The sequence below is a fragment of the Bidens hawaiensis genome, unplaced genomic scaffold (genome assembly GCF_021521415.1).
Source record: "Bidens hawaiensis isolate Kalapana, Puna unplaced genomic scaffold, B.hawaiensis_p1.1 tig00020696_1, whole genome shotgun sequence".
NCBI lineage: Eukaryota > Viridiplantae > Streptophyta > Magnoliopsida > Asterales > Asteraceae > Bidens > Bidens hawaiensis.
Window position 1 is genome coordinate 373,339 of NW_027493183.1, and position 19,491 is coordinate 392,829.

Genomic DNA, 19,491 nt, shown 5'->3' on the forward strand with positions numbered 1-19,491 from the left:
ATTTATGATTATATTACTCATAGTTCACTAGAAAATGGTAGATTCAACTCAATTAATTCCCCCTTATCTAATTTTGAAAAGAAACTTTAAAACAACTCATAAAATTATAATTTTCAATTGTATGAGCATGTGAATGTTAATTTACTTGGTAACTATTACAAACTGTTGGTATAGGTATGCGAATATCATGTTAAAAGGCATTTACTAACAACGTCGATGAAAACACAAGACGCAAATGCCTTCAACATCAGCCTTGATAGTAAATGCCTTCAACATGATATTGGTATACTATGTTATTTATTTATTTATAAAAGATTTTAGGACATTTAATGTTCAAGACCAAAGAAACTTATTTATTTAACAAGATTATATATATTTATCTAACTTTTATTTTGTAAAACTATTAGATACAGTAGAAACTCGATGAATTAATACTCGATTATTTAATAAACTCTCTAAGATAATATTTTTTGCCGGTCCCGACTCGGAAATAGGGTGCTAAATTAATAATTTGCTAAAATTATAAGATAATACATTTTTGATAATTTCTTTAGACCCCATATAAAATATAAATTAATAATTCCTTATATATAGCATATTACATGAATGATTTATGAAGGTTTCTTAAAAAATGATTCAATTGTCTTTTGTTTTTTGTTGAAATCAATTTCCTATTGAATTTCGTCTCTAATTTTCCTTAGCATGGTAAGAACTTCTGGTGTTGTTTTCTCATAGCTCAACAAGAAATTATTCAATGTGATTGCCGCTTTAATAGCTTCGTTTCGCGAAGGAGGCTCCGTTGTAGAACTTTCATCATCTTCTTCATCGATATCATCTTTATTAATTCCAATAACGCTTTCAATAATTTCTTCATCAATCAACAACTGTGCAACTACATTTTCTTCTGGGTGAGTCAGAACATTCTACTATAAATTAATAAAATATTAATTAATATATAAATTAATAATTATTAATTTATTGATTAATTAATAACTCTTTTAATTAATAAATTTTGGTGGTCCCAAGTGTATTATTTTATAAAGTTTCTACCGTATAAGAAAAATACTAATACGTTGGTAAATAGGAATGGTTGAATAGCGGAGTAATATGAGAAATGTCATACAACAAAAGGAAATTTTATTTTATGTTAGCATTTTGGTTAGATAAAGAATTAGAGGGTGTACGAGTTAGTCATTCTAATAAGATGATAAATATGTAAGAGTTTTATAGAATAAGATAAAGCTTTATAAAATAGTTTGGAAGATATAAGAGATTGTTTTCGTCAACTTGCAATCTGCATAATCTCATTTTCTTAGTGGAAAAACTGTATGTAAACTGTTGTGTGGGTTCGTCAAGAGGAAGAAAAAAAAAAGAAATATATATAGTACATTTAAGGGAACGTTACCCCAGAACTAGAAGGATCCTTAGATCGACCAAGTGTCCCCTGAATATGTTTTCAATGTTTGCATCATTAACAAGGTGTTGTTTGTTTTTTCAAAAAATGTCTGCACATGCTCTGTTGTCTGTGACGCGCAGACCATGCGCAGACATTGCCATCTGCAGGCTGTTTGTTTTCTCGAAAACGTTTCATTAAAAAATGTCTATGCAAGCTCTTCTTGGTGCAGGTTGTCACATCCACTTCTGAGATCTTCTAAGATCTGTAAAAGGTTAAAACACCACACCCTACCAACACCTACTGTCCACCACCACCACCGTTCGTTCGCCACCACCACCCACCCATCATTTATATTCTTTCCTTTCATGTCGTGTCATGGAAAGTGAGTGGACTCATCCTCGGTTCATCAGATAAGTCTTGGCGTGTTGGATAAGGGTCTCAAAACATGTAGTTGTTCGCTACGGACGGATAAGAGTTAGGTTGAACCTAAACATTTTTTTCCTGGATTGTTTTTTAAACATGTAGTGCGCCAAATAGGAAAACAAAAGTTAAATATTTTGCTATAATGTAAATTTTTAAGTAACATATAATACCTTTTAATTTAAATAATTTTGAACATGCAAATAGCGTATCTTTTGTTAAACTCATTGACTTTTTTCTTTTCAGCATCACACATACTTGACATATTATTCATTTCGTTTGTTACATACTAACATGTTTTTTATTTCGTTTGCTAATAAAGCAATAGTGATGTTTTATAAAAGTGCTTACACTATTGAAGTAGAAGACGCAACACATTCATCTCTCTGTCCTAAATCTCTAGGAAAAACTGTTTACACTATTGAAGCAAAGACACAACATATTCATCTTTATGTCCTAAATTCTTAGAACAAAAAACGTTGCTATACTTACAACTTTTTTTGGTGAACTTTACTCTTATGATGTTGTTATTGCTGCACTTATATAATGATCCTTTTCGTGTATATATCATTTTGATAATTATGTTATGACTTTATAATTTGGGCTCTCCTTGGGTTGTTATAGCGAGTGTTAGTATTGTATTGTTACCATTTGAATTCATGCCGCTCTCCTGTTGTAAAGGGCGGGTTTCTTGCTAGTTAGTTTGAAAGTCCTCTAAAAAGTTGAAGTCTAAGGCATAGTATGCTTCGCAAGTTAATTAGTATAAATATATGGCTAGAGATATATGCTATTAGTGGGTCAAAATAATTAAATAATTATTATTATTATTATTATAATATAAAAAAAGACGTTCCTAATTTGTGTTCTTGCATGGGCCTGATTTCCAACAAGAAGATACTAAAGACAATTGTTTATTGAATATATTGTAATAAGTACGTAGATTAAGCAATACACGTTAAAATTACTGCACATTTGTATAATTGTATGTTTATTGAATACTAATGAGTAGATTATAACTTATTTAAGTATTGTTTGTAGACAGCTAAATCTTCCAGAAAAACTCATGGTCTTCTTACAGTTTTTTTTTTTTAATTTTATGAAAAATAAAAATAAAATATTTACCCACTTTATTTCTTCTAAAATTAAACCCGACCTAGATGGGCATTTCATCTTGAGGCAATACATAGAGTTATAACAAAAATAGTAGGTTTGTCATGGATATCTTTTCAAATCTTCGTTAAATCACTTTTTGATTAAAGCACATCATGGGTTCACGAAATCAGTAATCGGGTGAGACATAAATCCTTTTTTATAAACAACGAAAAGTTGGTGTTTTGTGAAATTGGAAGTGTTAAATTGTTCATACAAGATGATTAATATAAGGTTTGAACCATAACAACGTTTTAGTCGGTGGTTAACAGTTGAAAACGATAACTACTAACAGCTATAACGGTTACATCTATGAGAAATACAATAAAGGGCTCCATCAGTAGGAATAAAGTCACCTCTGATCACTTCATATCCATTATGCTACTATTTTCATGCAACCTTTTGCTATTCATGCATATTCCATGTATTCTTGTTGAATCATTCTTAAAGTAGCAGATCGTCGCTAGCCGACTTGGCAACGAGACCTCCACCGGCCCCTAGACTTCGCTTGGGATGTTGCCCCCAAACTCCCCCAGCGGGGCACAACCCTTTGGACCCTTGCCTAGGAAGTGTTGCTCGCTTGCCTCTTGCACCCCCGCTTTCATTGATGTATGGAATATGAATAGTCATGAACACGCGTGTATCTCATACATCCCAACTCTTATCTATCTATCTATCTATCTTACTTTTATATTTAATTTTCTCTATAACCAAATGGCCTGTATAATATCACCAACAAAGATAGATTATACATCAAGCAAGTTATAAAGTTATATTTTATATTCTTGATGAAGTTCTATTAAAGGTTTAATTTAGGCAGGGCTGAAAAAATTGAGTTGAGTCAAAAACAAATGGCTCTTACTGATTAAAATAAAGAGACAGAACAACATGGTTTTTTATTAAAACAAAACAAGTTGGATGTCCCGCACGTTGCAGCAGCTCGAACTTGATTCTCATAGGAACTTTACGCCTCTGTTGGTTCACCTAAAAACCGAAAAAATCAAAGCCCTCTCTTTGTAGTTGATTTAAGCCGACGTGTTGCGATGGAAACTCAGGCGTAATTAGTTCAGTTCTTTACGGTACCCAAAGGTAAAAGTGAAAAAGTATAGTAATTAAAAAATGTAAAAATATGCAATAGAAGAAAATGCACAAAACCATAAACTATAGTCTCATGTTTAAAAATGGTTAAAAGTTTGAGAAATACCTTTTAATATATCAAAAATGTAATGACCCACATGCTTTAGGAGCTTGCACACCAAGTTAAAAAAGTTATATATATCTCATAAATATAGTGAATATGTGAGCGGGGAATTTTTTGTTTTTTAATATATATATATATACATATATATATAGGCTAAGTATATAGGTTAAGATTAAAATGAAAACTCAGTTGAATTGTGAAAACTCACGAAAATCCTATGTAACATCGGTTTTTTTTTTTGTTACATGTAATATATGTTGTAACATTTAATACAAAACATCGAAACATCAAAAAAAAATGTTTTGCTATTTTTTAACATTTTTTTACTAATTTTTATATATGTTTTCAGGAGAGAGAAAAAGTTATATTTATATTTACATTTTTTATTCACTTTAATTGTGGACCACAAGATTTAAATATTAATTAAAAACATGTGAATGAGAATGAGTTTCTAGAGTTTTCACAACTCAAGTATATTTTTATTTTATACTTAGTTAAGTATATATATATATAATAGACATCAAACCAAAGGACATTTTCTGACATGTTACTTTAGTTTATGGATTTCTTTGGAGACAAACCATACACAAACTATGTTTTGTTATAGTGACATCCTATACACACTGATCATATATTAGTCACATGATCAAAATGTTGTTCTTTTTATAAATCATACGGCTCGATAATGTGTATACTGACACATAACATAGACTAATATGACAACGTACACACACTAATAATTGACTCCTATATAAAAGCATTGGGGGTGATATATGTTAAGAGTAACAACCTCTATTTATATCACATAATTAGCCTATCATCCATATATGATCCATGAAATAAAGATTAAAAGTTCCAAAAACAATACTCATAATATTATTTGAAAACAAAACTAATAGCTCCACAAGTTGTCACAATCACAAGACTCCCCCAACAGCCGATCTTCGGCAGTCAGCTGCCGCGGCGGACTCACCAGCATTCCCTCCGCCATACCCACCAACAAATTGGGCATATCAAATATTGCTTCTTCATCAATGAACTCATCATGTTGCTCGTCAGTTTCTCGCTTCATGAACGACTTCATCAACTCCGCAGCCTCCCCGGCTGCACGCTTTATCAAGGCCGGTTCTGGGGACTCAGGCACGCGATATGTTCCAACGAATTCTGGGAAATTTAACGATGCATCGCCACCCTTAAGTGCCAAGGCCGCTACATCATAGGCAGCTGCAGCCATCTCAGCGGTCACGTATGTCCCGAGCCAAATACGGGATGTTTTACGCGGTTCGCGGATTTCAGCTACCCATTTACCGTTCCGGCTACGTATTCCGTGAAGGGTTGGGTGTCTCCCAGTGGTATTTAAGGGGGCTTTCGGTAGAGGAGGTGCTCATGGTGGTGGTTAAAATTTATGCATGTGCGTGCATATATATATATATATATAAGTACAAATAGACTAATGGAGGGTATAGAAGTATGTGACAAAAGGGTGATGTAAACGGTAAATATGAATTGGATTATATCTAGAAAATATAATTTGTATGTTTTTATTATTATATATACCGAATTTCTGTAAAGTTTTTTTTTTAATCTTTATTTTATCAGTCTTAGGACAAAATGAAATTATACTGAAGCATGTAAAATTACTATCTATTTTGTTTAACTTAGTTATCTATGACGGGCTATGTGTTGCAAAATATATATTACTATTTTTTATCTCTGTATTACGGATTTGTTTTACATTATTTATTTATGATATTTATATATTTTTTTGGATTTTAATTTTATTATTGTAAGGAAGTTAAAAATATACTTAGGATATGATGATGAAAGAGTTTCAAAATAAATGAGATGTTATAACCGGGTTTAAAAGCTATTTGGGTTTTGTAAAACCCACGTTCCGCTTTTTTTTACTGTAAATTGTTTCTTCATTATAAATAATATCTTCTTTTTTTTTTAAATCGGATACTAATTTTAGCATATTCCTATTTTATAGGGTTTTCATATCAAATATTTGGTGACATTAAATTTTTAATTTAATGAGATGCTATAGCCTGTTTAAGAGCTATCTGGGTTTAGTGAGACCCATACCTGTAACTTCGGGTCAAATGCATGAGAAGTCTCTATTTATAAATAAAACAAGCTAGTATCTTAAGAGAATATAGTGACTTTTCGTTTATATATATTTAAGATAATGATTAATAACATATTAAACAGAGAATAATTGAATAAATCATATATTATATCGTAAAACATTTTGACAACTTCATTAAATAATGAGTAGTGATCTTATGTTTGCAAATAATGAGTTATAAGACCTTTCGTTGTGCTGCAACGCCGCCAGCGTTGTTATGCCAAATCACCACCACCTTCGTGTTATATATGCCACAAAAAAAGAAGAGTGCACCAAAAAAAGGGAGGGGGGGGACCCCAAATTTCGGGGGGGGGGGGGGGGGGGGGGCAAATTTCTCTTCCACATTAACCATATAATGCCCGTGGAGGCTTAAAAGATGGGGTCTAACCCCAATAACAAGTAACAACCAAACATTTTTTAGTCTATTTATATGTAGTTAGACTGCGATATTTAAATTTAACGGATGGTTAGTTATTCTATCAGTACTTATGTGACAGTGACATCATAATAACTAACTATGTCACAACACAAAACCTAATAATACAAGTTACGTTGAAGTTAAATAGTTAATGCTTGTGTATGTAATGAATTGAATTCTAAATACCTTTAGACATGACAAGTTAAGGATTTTATATGCAAGTTGTGTGAAGCTAATGTTTATCCAAAATGAATTGTATTTAGATATTTTAGAAATGACAAATTATTGGGATTTTATAAGGAAGAGAAATGCCAAAATTGTCCTTAAGGGTTTGGTTATTTTTGCGATTTTCGTTCAAAAAGTTTTTTTTTATCAAGGTTTCTCATTTTTTCTCAATTACTTTCAAATCGTTAACTTTATTTATATTATTTTATATATTAAAAAGGGAAGTCGGTGTTACACATATATCACTATTCAAATTTGTACAAGTTCTTAGGCAGAGGGTACTACTTATTTGTAGCACACTATTATTCTACGTGTTATCTTTTACGGTTTTGTCTTTCCCACTTTCAAAAACATATAAATTAATTTCCTTTTATTTTAAAAAAAAACGTGTGAGAGAGGAGATGTTTGTATCAGGCATTCTTTCTCTGTTTATTTTTTTAAATTGAAACGTTAATATGATAATGCACACCACAAATCATATCATCATCATCGTACTCAGTATATCCCACCAATAGCAAAGCTATAGTAGGGTCTGAGGAGGGTAAAATGTAGACAGCCTTACATCTACCCCATAATGCACACCACAAAGAAATAATTAATTCAAAATAATTTTTAATCGTAACAGTGCAAATATAAATAAATAATCCAAAATAATATCCACTTTTGATACCCATTTTGAGGTGTCGGAGCGCTCGAATCAACACGCTCAACGTGTGTGATTTAGCGTTTCCATCTTTGTTTTTGTTACGGTTCAACAACTCCGCTGCAACGCGCTGGGTCATATATACTAGTTCATCATTAATCAAGGATATATTTTTCTTTTTACTATCTACAATTTCTTTTATTATATACATAAATATAACAAATATATTATTAGTACCCAACCCTACTCCAACCCCATCTTGTTCAACACTTCAACCCCTACCTCCAGACTCAACCATGCCAACCCTTACCCACACCATCACCTGCCATATACACTCCGGCCAGCCACCACCAGCCAAAAAAGCCAAGGATTGATGATGGTGACAATCACAACGAGCATACGACTCTTAGAGACGTATTGGAAATCGCTTTGTCCGATTACCAGATCAGTCTGAACACGGCTGAAATGAAGACGGCGGCAGGGTAAGAGAACGGTGGTGGTGTGGTTGCAACCGATACCGAGGGAAGAGCGTGGTCGGCGTGGTGGTTCATGGCTGGTTACTGGTTAGGTAGTGACGGTGAGAGTGATGGTTTGGTTGAAGGAGAATGATGGGTTTTACTTGTTAAGGTTTTGTTTAAATATTTTTTTTCTTAATGCATACCGTATAAATATAGGCCTAAAACTTAACTTTAAAATAATAAAGTAAATATATGTGCAAAATGGCATAAATGCTCCTTACTTTACGTTAAAAATCTAACGGCGGAATTAGTGGTTTGTATGTAATTGCTATTAAAGGGGAAACCTCAGACGGTTTATTTAAAAAAAAAAGGTTTTTGAGCTAAAGTCGCAGAATTAATTACACCTCACGTACGATTTTAACCATTTTAGTAGTAAAAAATAAAGGGCTAGTGTGAACAGTTGGTAAAAGTTTAATATAGACAATATTTGTGATGAGTCATCATATAGACGTTGGATAAAATGTTTGTGGTGTGTATGGACTTTCGGTTATAGAATTATTTAGTAGTTTTAAAAAATTCCACACACTATGAAAACATGTTAACATAGTGGCTGTGCTCAAAGGTAGGACACTTATTTTACTAGTGAGAGATAGGGGTTTAAACCTTACTATCACCAATTTATATGAAAGATATGAGGGATGACCTTGGCTTGCCTGGATTCGAGTCCTGATCTCACCCGGTTTTACCGGCTCCTCGCTGTCGTGCCGTTTGACGGGCGTGGGGGTTGGGTTTTATCCGGGAAATCCCTCAATAGGTGGACCACTAGGGGCTCCGTCCGTCCGGACTCGTGGCCGGCTCGGACTACCTTTAGCCATTGGGGGCCGCGTACGAAATTCCCGACGTTACTTAGTTGGTCGTTCTAAAAAAAAAAAGTAATCCAGACAATGACAATTCGGATTCTTAGATATTCCTCAACGTCAGTTCCAATAAAATTCAGTAAAACAATTATACATAATACAACGCCCAATGTAAATATAAATGGTCATAAATAACAGTTATAATGGCTATAGTTATCATTCTGGGTCAATGGTGAAGATGTTTCATTTTTGTGCTAAAATGATGCACACATGATAAATGTAACTAGCTTTTGATGATGCCCCAAACATGAATGAATTAGGGTCTCTGACATTTGACGAACACCCCAAAAATGTCTCTGTTCTTTCAGATGTGTCGGTTATTTGAAATGGTAAAATTAAATGTGTCACTCCACGGGAGAATTTTGGAGTTATTGTTGAAGAGTAAATTACATGGATGATCCCCGGGATTTGATAAGACTTATGAATTTGGTCACTAATCTTAAAAAGTTGAAAGTTGAGAATAAGATCACCCCCCCCCCCCCCCCCAAATGTTAATTTCTGTATCTTGCATATATGATCCAAAACTATAACCTTTAGGTTATGCATAACCAGAGGTTTAAGTCTTTTATTTGGTCAATTGCTCCATTAAGTGATTATCGCCTGAATTGACGAGATTGGAGAGAAACCTTCTGTCTACAAAGAACATGATATTGGAGATAAACCAAGCTAAGACTACCAATTTTTCCATGATATTGATGATATGGTTCTCTATCATATCCCAACTTTGAAGATCTTGACGCTACCCTAGAAGACGCTATGTTATTAATGTTTATGGTACGAAGAACTTTAACGATCACTGTTTTTGCAATCAATCATGGCTTTAATATTACTATTGATGAATACTTTTGCAGAATGCGACGCCACCCTTTTTTGTAACATATTTTGCAATATTTCCTAGTAGAACATATCTCAATCGTAAGGTTACTTACGTTGATTATGTGGATGTTGATGCATTTTCTATTTATGAGTTGATTCAACTCTACAACCAATTGCAAATAGTACTAACAATCATTTCAAGTAAAATGAATTAAATCTCCCATGATCATTAAGAAAAACGAGTTAGGCAAAAGGCAAATTCAGTAGTGATTGACATGGACTTTGAAATAGCACTTTGGTCGAGATAAGATTGAACGTATATAATTTATAATCACTGCTCAGTTAAAAATAGTGAATGATCAAAGCGGGAATATGTAAGACATGTAACAATAGTAAGGCCTACTAACACGTGTCTTTGAAGGAGGTTCTACTCCAATGGGCATGCTCCCAAATAAAGGGGACTTATCATGTGATTCCACCCGTATGGTCGTCATCATCATAGGAACTGTTCAAGTGTCTCACTTGTGACCAAAAAACAAATAAATAAATAAAAGTAAAAAAATAAGAGGCTTTAAGTTGAGTCAAATTCTTACATATGGAATGAAGATAAATCTTTTACAACTATTCATGAGCCACGACTGCTATCTTCTAAGAAAAAAAGTGTTGGTATATAAGATAAGATCGACACAAAGGGAGTGTGTTATTCCATAAGTTTCTCATTTCAGCTACTCAGATCATAGTCTATTTACACCAAGGGGTTGTTTATTATGTTATAAACTAAATTTGTTTATGTTAATTCAAAAAAAAAGTACAACAAAACAAATCTATTATATATTTCAAATCTATGCATATTTTTCGTCACGTAATTAAACTTTTAACCGGGTACCCCGAAATGGTAAGTTTTAGCCCATAATTGAATCATGCTTATACCTCTAAATGGTAACTGGTTTTCTATATATGTTAAAACTAAATTGCAAGCCTAATTGAGTGAAAAATTGAAAATAGCCATGGTTGTTGGCACCAGTGTTTTAAAAACCGGTTCAAACCGGTCGGTTGAACCGGTTAAACCGGATTTCACACAGCAGGCCGGTATTTTGAGCATAGTATTTTTGGCCGGTTTGCTAAAACATCGTAGCGGCGGTTTTTTCTAAAATACCGGTTTTTACCAGCAAACCAGTTTTATGTCCAAGAAATTTTTGATATTTACGGCCCATATTTTATCAAAATTACTTTTAATCTCACAATTAATATTTAAACGTGTAAACTTTAGGACTTTTTTTTTTTAAATTGAGTGCTTTTATATTATTTTTTACTATGAATTAACTTTTGAATTATTTTTTGTTATAATATCATTTACTTTTAGGTTATTTTAAGAGTTAAAGTTGTATTTATAGAAAATTATAAGATAAATTATTCAACCGGTTGAACCTCCCGGTTTAACCGGTTGTACCATTTTTTAGTCCAACCCGGTACGAGTAAAAAAACGGTTTTTAAAACATTGGTTGGCACATAATATAACATGTTAACAACACTTAAAAGTCTTATGTCCATGTGAGTAGTAAAAGAAATTTTTTTTTTTTAAAGTTAAATGTTTAATTTCTTGATTTATAAGCAATTTTAATTTGTTTCATCTTTAAATGAAATTTATGATATATTGTTAATAATTATTAGTTTATTATCATAAAAGACACACATAGTATTTTCTTGGTTGGTCATATATTTACCTAAAGTTAGGAAGCTTGCATGAGCTCCAATTATTATTGCAATAAGATACAAAACGTAAGAGCAAGTGCTCGGAATCATTCAATTCAACACAAATTATTGTTAACAAGTTTATTTATTGAAAAAGACTTTTAATAATAATATTTAAGAAGAATGAGCTATTATTGCGGTAATTAAAACTACGTACTGATATGTCTAATGAATGTGTATTTTTAACTTAAAAAGAATCTAGCTAAATGAAATTTGTGGATTTTAGGTGTTTAGTTTAAACCGATCTCAGTTAGTTTCGAGTAAAACATGCAGTCGAGCATGCAAATAGCTTGTGGTGTTCGCATATTTACTTGTTATTTTCATAAATCACTAGTGGTATTTTATGGCTAAATATTTATTCTAATTGTTTATTTTATTTTATATTAAAACATAAAAATAAAAATAATGTCGAAGATATGGGGTCAAGTTATATAGGCCATTTTGTTTTTAGATATAAATTTATAAATTTAGAGACGTACTGTGCAAAGAAAAAGTAAAACCTTATTCCATTAGTCGGTATCAACCTATAAATACATAAGCAGTGTTTGAGTTCATGTATCAAATACAAATTTTAGGCTAGTTTGTGTCATGCATGGCATATAAAAAACTAGTATTTCTATCCGTTTCTGTCATGCATGTGCGTATAAAAAACTTGTATCCATTACTTATACGTGAAAGATAGTTGGTTACTGACAAATATAAATTCACTTATACAAAATCTTAATTTTCATTTTACTTATATCTTAAAGCTTCATGAAAGTTTTTTTAGTTAACCATTTAGCGAAAATTTGTGTGTGATAGGATTGTGGAGCCAAAACTATTTTTCATGGTAAAACAAAATCTAATAGAATTTTAACTTTTAAGTATATGTGAACCATTCACTACATGAAACTGATGGAAGATTCCGTCGAAAGCAGTTATAGTTTTACATCAGTAAAACATATGCGGGAAATTAACTTTTTTTTTTTTACAAAAACATCGACAATTATCGATCCGATGGATTTGCTGTGCGTCTTCATCGCGATTCTCCTTTCTCTGAGAAGATTTAATATTTGTGACGAATACCAGCTAATGCTTTTCTGTGTTTATGAATTCTGACATAAAGTATTCCTAATTCGCAGATAATGTTATTTAATTTTAAGAATTAAATTGTTTTGTTTCCAGCAAAACAAATAGGTACCACAAATTTACAAAATACATTCATTTCGGTAAACACAATTGAAAGTTCAATAATTTCAAATTAGATTGCAACACTAATTATAAAATTATAAGAAGATATAATATATTCCTTGTGGTAGACCAGGCTCAATCTACCAAATATGATTCAATCTTATAACTGTTGGAAAAACAAATTGAAGAGAACCTTTGAATTATGTTCTTAAAACAATGAATACGGAGTCGAGATAACTCAGCTCAATGAGTTGATATCTCTTCTAGATTCAGTATCTTTAAGTGGTTCGGATGATAAATGAATTTGGGACTTGGATTCCGACGCCGTGTTCTCAATCGGTTAAGGAGTCAGATCCTGCTTGGATTGTCAGGAGCTGCCGGAGGGTACCCGAAATAAATTCGTGTCAAGGAAGGTTAACATCGTGATTTGGCTCCTGCTTCTAGATCGTCTCTCAACTAAATTTAATTTAAGTCGTAAAGGTTTTGATATTCCTCTATATTAATGCCCAATTTGTTTGAATTCGGTGGAAGTTTTGGGTCACATTTTTGAAGGGTGTCACCTTGCATCAAAGATTTGGAATGCTATTGGGCGTTGGTTGGAGGTGGTTCTTCCATGTGATAAAGGGCCTAAAAGTATTTAGAATGGTTTGATTTGTCAGGATTGGTGAAAAAAAAAAGATGATATTGAGGCGATTATCTATATGACATGGTGGACTATTTGAAGAGCTCGGAATGAGATTATTTTTTGTCAACCCAATGACAACAAAGACACTCTATTTGATTCGATTGTTTCAGTTTTGTATTTGTGGTTATCATCTCGTAATTGTAAGTTTTATTTAAACGGGTGACGTGGCTTAAAAATCCATTACCTAGCATGTAACTTTGTCTTGTGTCCAATTAGATTTTTCTTTCCAAGTATAGTTTTTATTCCAAGCTTACCTTTAAAAAAAAATATCAGAGGTAGAAACTGCTTCGATCAAAGTGAATTGCAAGTGGGGTTATCATCAAATAATAATAAATGTTGTGATGGTATGATTATTGAAATCGGAAGGAAAGAAGAGATGGTTTTTTAACTTCTAAAACTTAAACTTCAACTTATTATTAATACATATTTATAAATCTAACAAACACAATTTGACTAAAAGTGGAAAATTAATAAAAGATAAGCATAAACTTTAAATAAAACTTAAATAATAATATATTTGATTTGATCACCTCCTTATTCTTTTCTTGATATCGACCTTGCCACCCCTCGGTTTTCTCTTTTAACAAATCGGGAATATAATATCAATAACTACCAAAATATCTTGTTAAACGGTTCAAAATGACCCCTAACCCCTTTATGATTATATAATTATCGAAATAGGTTGTTAAACCGATGAAAACAACCCATAACTACTTTATGAATTTATAAGTACCAAAATAGGCCGTTCAACAGGTCAAAACGACTGGCAACTTACTTTATAATTTTATAATTACATAAACTCACATGAACTCAGACTGTCTTAAATATCCAAAGTTATGGACGTAAGCAATTAGTACGGTAAACCTGTTACAAAACAATACCATAAATCAATACAAAAATTAAATTACAATATGTATATAATAATCAGACATGAATCCATATTTAAACAAGTCGGCCCTCCGCACTAGCATCCCTACCTTCCTTAAAGTGTAAACACTTACATTTTGAAGAAGGACATCTAATACTAATACAAGTTCCCCTGAAATTTTCTATATCTTTCAATATATCTATATCATGGAACGGGGACATCTAATACCAAATGATATGATATAAAAGCACCCACTCCTCTGATATATTCATCTCTTATATGTATACCCATGCATGTTATTCTTATTATACGTACACTAAATTATTTATTCATATCGACACCATATATGAAAAGACAACAATTTCTAAGCTCTAAGCCTAACATTGAATAAATAAATTATACAACAATGCTTAGCTAGGTTTCCCAAATTCAACCAACAACAATGAAGGGACGAGGGAGTGGAGGCTTGGAGGGGATAGAGCTCGAGCATGATATAGTAACGGAGCAGACATGGGAAGTAAAATTCCTGCACGTCTTTGAATTGATTTGACCTAAAACTTTTCGATGAAAAATTTGAAAGGTATCCGTCGGAAATCTGTCACAAATACTAGCTATATTTTATGTTTATGTATATTTTTGTGAATGAAGATATATATACACGCCTCACTAAGTATTTGTTAACCGGTACCATTGCAGAGTAAATAAAATAGAAACCCAGCATGGAAGTTGGAACTGATTTCGAAGCCCACAAAAGTTTTGGGCTAGTGTTTTTTTTTTAACAAATTGATTTTTGAAACCAATCTTTTGAAGAGTTAAAAGCCCAAATCACTAAGTAGATTCATAAGAAAAGAGAAGAAAAATAGATTTTTCAATTTTGGTTATTCGGTTCGAGTTGAGATTCATAAATTCCAATTCAACTAAAACACCAAATTGATTTTTGTTCGGATAGGTACCCAAATACGAATTCGGTGAATACTATACCATATACATATACCGATTACGATTATAATACGACTTACTTTTACTTTTGTACAATAAAAAAAAATTTAATACACATACTTTTTAGTTATCAAGATAGATATAAATCTAATATTTGGCTTGTATTTTCACTTCCACAAAACTTACTTTTTGCTTTCTTTAATTTTAACATTAAAAGCTTAGACATTTTTCACTTCATTTTATGATCAATTGATCATGACCCCCTTAGTAAGTACGCAATCATATTTTTAAACCGAATGGAAACAACCCAAACCCGGAAAAAAAAAAGAAAAAAATAGAATCAAGAACACGATATTTTGTAAGAAATCCCCACGACTCTTTTAAATGTTATTAAAAACTAAAACCACGCGTTACAATTAATCCTAGACCCTCTGTTTATACAAATAAAAACTTGAAACCCAAATCTAATCCACAACAACTCAAACTCAAATAAACTAATTAACATACACAAAAATTTTCACTTAACCCCTTCAACTTTATTTTAAACTCGTTTCAGGATTAACTTCCGATATAAACTATTTTTGGTGCTCTTGATCATCCTTGCTTGTATCCTTTTTCACACCTGCAATTTCTTCATCAGCCACGGGAACAAACTTCTTCCAATACCAGTGTTCCTTCCAAATTCCGGCCATCTCTTCAATCGGAACTCCCTTCGTCTCCGGCAAGAAAAAGTAAATAACAACGGTCATCACAAGGACCCAAACCATAAAGAATATAGACAACCCAAACCTGAAATAAAAAAAAACATGCAAATTAATATACACACATATATGTAAAATTAGATCATAAATTTACGTAAATATATATAGATATCATGAATTGATATGTTTTACCTTAAATAACACAACAATTGGAGGAAGATTTGTGCAATGAAGAAGGTGAATAGCATGTTAACCGAAACAGTAACGCTCGTGCCTAGTGGAAAGATTTCGCTAGGCACGAGCCAACCCAGCGGCCCCCAAGACCACGCAAAGCCGGCAATGTATATGCAAATGGCTATAACCACGAGCGCTGAATACCGTTTCTCAAGCTCCCCGGGGTTACCATTAATCCCAAACTTGTAACCAATAGCAATCGTGATCACAGCCTACAAAAATATACAATAGAAAGATTAATATATATCACAAGTTCTTAGAAAACCTATAGACTACATTAATATAATTTTGATCATATATTTAAAATCATTATTCTTTAATTACCTGACAAAGTAGCATTTGAATGCCGCCTTCAAAAAACCAAAACCTTCTTCCAAATTTATCGACCAAGAGGAGCGAAACGATGGTTGCCATCATGTTAACCGCCCCAGTGATGAGTGCGGAAAAGAGCGACGCGTTGTCTCCAAACCCCATGGTTTTGAACAAAACCGGAGCGTAGAACATGAACACATTCATGCCAGTAAGCTGCTGGAAGAAGGGAATAGCAACCGCAAAGATCACCTGCGGTCTGTATTTACGGTTAAGAAGATTGAGCCACGGGCTTTGAATCTGTTTAGACTCTTCACTTGCCTCAACAAGATCGTTGAACTCTTCATCTACATTATCAACACCGCGGATTTTGAGTAATCTTTGTTTGGCCTCTTGAAGCTTTCCACGCTGAATAAGGGAGTTTGGAGTGTCCGCGAGCATTAACGTCCCGACGATGAAGATTATAGCGGGGACGATGGCACCGCCCAAGCTCAAACGCCAGCCCCAGCCGCCCTTGATCTGGGCAAAGCCGTAGTTTGCGGCATTCGCGACCAGAATACCAACCGTGAAGGAGAGTTGAAACAGCACGTTGCATGCACCACGCCACTTGTACGGAGCCACCTCAGAAAGATATAGAGGTAATGACTATAAAACACATAAAACGATATTAAGGATTCATACATACATATATTATTCTTCAAGATCAAATTAAGTAATGCAGTAGTGTATATATAATTAAGGATTGTACTTCCTAGACTTTAGATAAGGTTATATATGGGAATGCTTACATTAGGTCCACCACTGGGTTCAGCAGGGACCCTCTTGGGTCTCTACTTTTTGCCTAAGTTTTGCATCCACTTGTTCACCGAATCAGAGATCGTTGCAGGCTTTTTTTCCACGCTTGGTATTTGGATGATGATACTATTATCGGGGACACTAAAGAGGTGGCTAATGCATTAGATATTATCAGGGCCGAGGGCCCTCGGTTGGGTCTTGAATTAAACGTTAAGAAAAAAGAATTATTTTGGCCAACGTGCAATGGGGAAAAGGTGCGGGAGGGATTGCTTGCTTACGGGATTGGAAGGCCAGTACTTGGTGTGAAACTCCTTGGTGGCGCTGTAAGTCGGGATGCGGGGTTTATCAGTAGTTTGGCTGTGAAAAGGGCATCTGGTGCTGTGGAATTGATGAGTTATCTTCTAAGGCTTCGAGACCCTCAATGCAAGCTTCTTTTGCTTCGCTCATGTATGGGGGTCGCAAAGCTGTTGTTTGGCTTAAGAACGTGCCAACCTATGTACGTGGAGGAAGCTGTTTCTATTTTTGATAATGGCCTTCGAGGGGCGATTGAGGACATCGTGGTTTGTCAGGGGCCGTTCTTCGGGGATTTCCAATGAAGGTTGGCATCTCTTCCGACCCGTTTTCGGGGGTTGGGTTTATGTTCGGCCAGGGATGTATCTACATATGCTTTGTGGCTTCGAGAGCACAATCATGGAGTTTTCAAGACCACATTCTTCGGGGATGTGGTATTGATGGGTTGGACACTGATTACGGGTGTGCGATGGATCGTTTACATACTTCACTTCCCGATTTTGATCTTAGCGGGTTCTCTAATAAAGACACCCCCCCCCAAAGCCCAACATGCTTTAGCGAGTGCCTTATTTAGTGGAATCGTTTAGAAATTAGAAGCGAAGTTTGATCTATCTCCTCGCCAAAAAGCGGTGTTTGAATGCCTTCGAGCTCCTCGAGCTCAGAATTTTCTTACGGTCATCCCTATTAAAGGATTAGGCCAACACATGTCGGGGTTGGAGTACCAGGCTATCCTTAAATACCGGTTAATGATCCCTATGTTTCCGATTGATGAGCCTTGCCCAGTTTGCCGCAAAGTCTGTTTGGATTCCTTTGGAGACCATGCGGTGCATTGCAAAGAATTACCCGGTTTTAAATATAGGCATGATTTGGTTAGGAATGTTCTGTGCGATGTTCTTAAACGGGCAGGGATTTCTGCAAAAAAGGAGGCCCCAGTTAACTTTCTTACAGATCCGCTCGAAGGGAGGTCCACGTTACGACCAGCTGATATTCTTGTGTTTGGGTGGGCAGAGGGAAAACACGCTTGTGTGGACCTTACAGGAGTGTCTCCTCTTGTCGGGCTCAGGGACCGCGGATTTGTTGTGGGTCAGGCTGCGTTGAAGGCCGAATCGGGCAAAGTTGCCAAACACGAGAAAGCCTGTTTAGAAAATCAACACGTGTTTCTCCCTTTTGCTTTTGATACACGAGAAAGCCTGTTTAGAAAACTTGCAGTATTGGTTGCTTGAAGCTTTCATCTCCGACTGCTTCTTGTAAACCTCAGGGAAGAACTCCTTCAGAAACGGCGCCATGGACGTCACACCGCCTGAGATTCCGATATCGTACCCGAAGATCAGACCACCGCATGCTGCCACCAGACATGTTATCATGACCTTGAATGTGAGTTTGCCGGGGTAGGCTTTTCCATTACCAGAATTAGATATCACACCACCCGCCATTAATTTTGGTTGGTTGGTTGGTTTGTATATAGAACTAGAAGAATGAATGAATAACGAATTGCAAAAATAAATACAAGGTTGTATGCATGTATTTATAGATGAAATTAATTGTTGTACGTACTTGAGTTGGCCTAAATTCTGTTTGTAGTATATATATGGTCGGTGGTGTCTTATCTTTTAATTTAAATTTAAATACGTTGGATTTGAGATTTGAATTACAAATTATTTTCGTCACATCTAGATTAGATTAGATAAAAATCTACTATTTTGTAATAAACCCCTTCCAATTTATTTCCGACACATATATATTCAAAAACTTCAAAACTCTAGCCGAATTATAACGAACTCAATTAAATTTGGTTTTGTATAATAATTTAAATTAAATATGGTCTTTATCCGAACCAAACTAGGATTCGAGTTTACGAATCTCCAACCGGACGTACCCGAACAACCAGAATTTTAATTATAGTTTTTTTTAATAGATAATACATGTGATTGCTCTGGACTTTAATTCCTTGAAACGTACGCTTCAAAAACTAATTC

General features: G+C 34.0%; 1 protein-coding gene and 1 pseudogene across 1 annotated transcript; both read right to left on the reverse strand.

Moving 5' to 3' along the window:
* Positions 1-5,058: 5,058 nt before the first annotated feature.
* LOC143561534 (ethylene-responsive transcription factor ERF025 pseudogene) lies at positions 5,059-15,411 on the reverse strand (annotated as a pseudogene).
* A 308-nt stretch (positions 15,412-15,719) lies between these two features.
* Positions 15,720-18,948, reverse strand: LOC143561535 (sugar carrier protein C-like). The gene is made up of 4 exons (XM_077049595.1): positions 18,706-18,948; positions 16,445-17,074; positions 16,079-16,332; positions 15,720-15,974 (listed from the first exon to the last, which is right to left on the reverse strand). Exons 1-4 carry the CDS (start codon positions 18,946-18,948, stop codon positions 15,761-15,763), a joined length of 1,341 nt encoding a protein of 446 aa, XP_076905710.1. The 3' UTR covers positions 15,720-15,760.
* Positions 18,949-19,491: the final 543 nt, after the last annotated feature.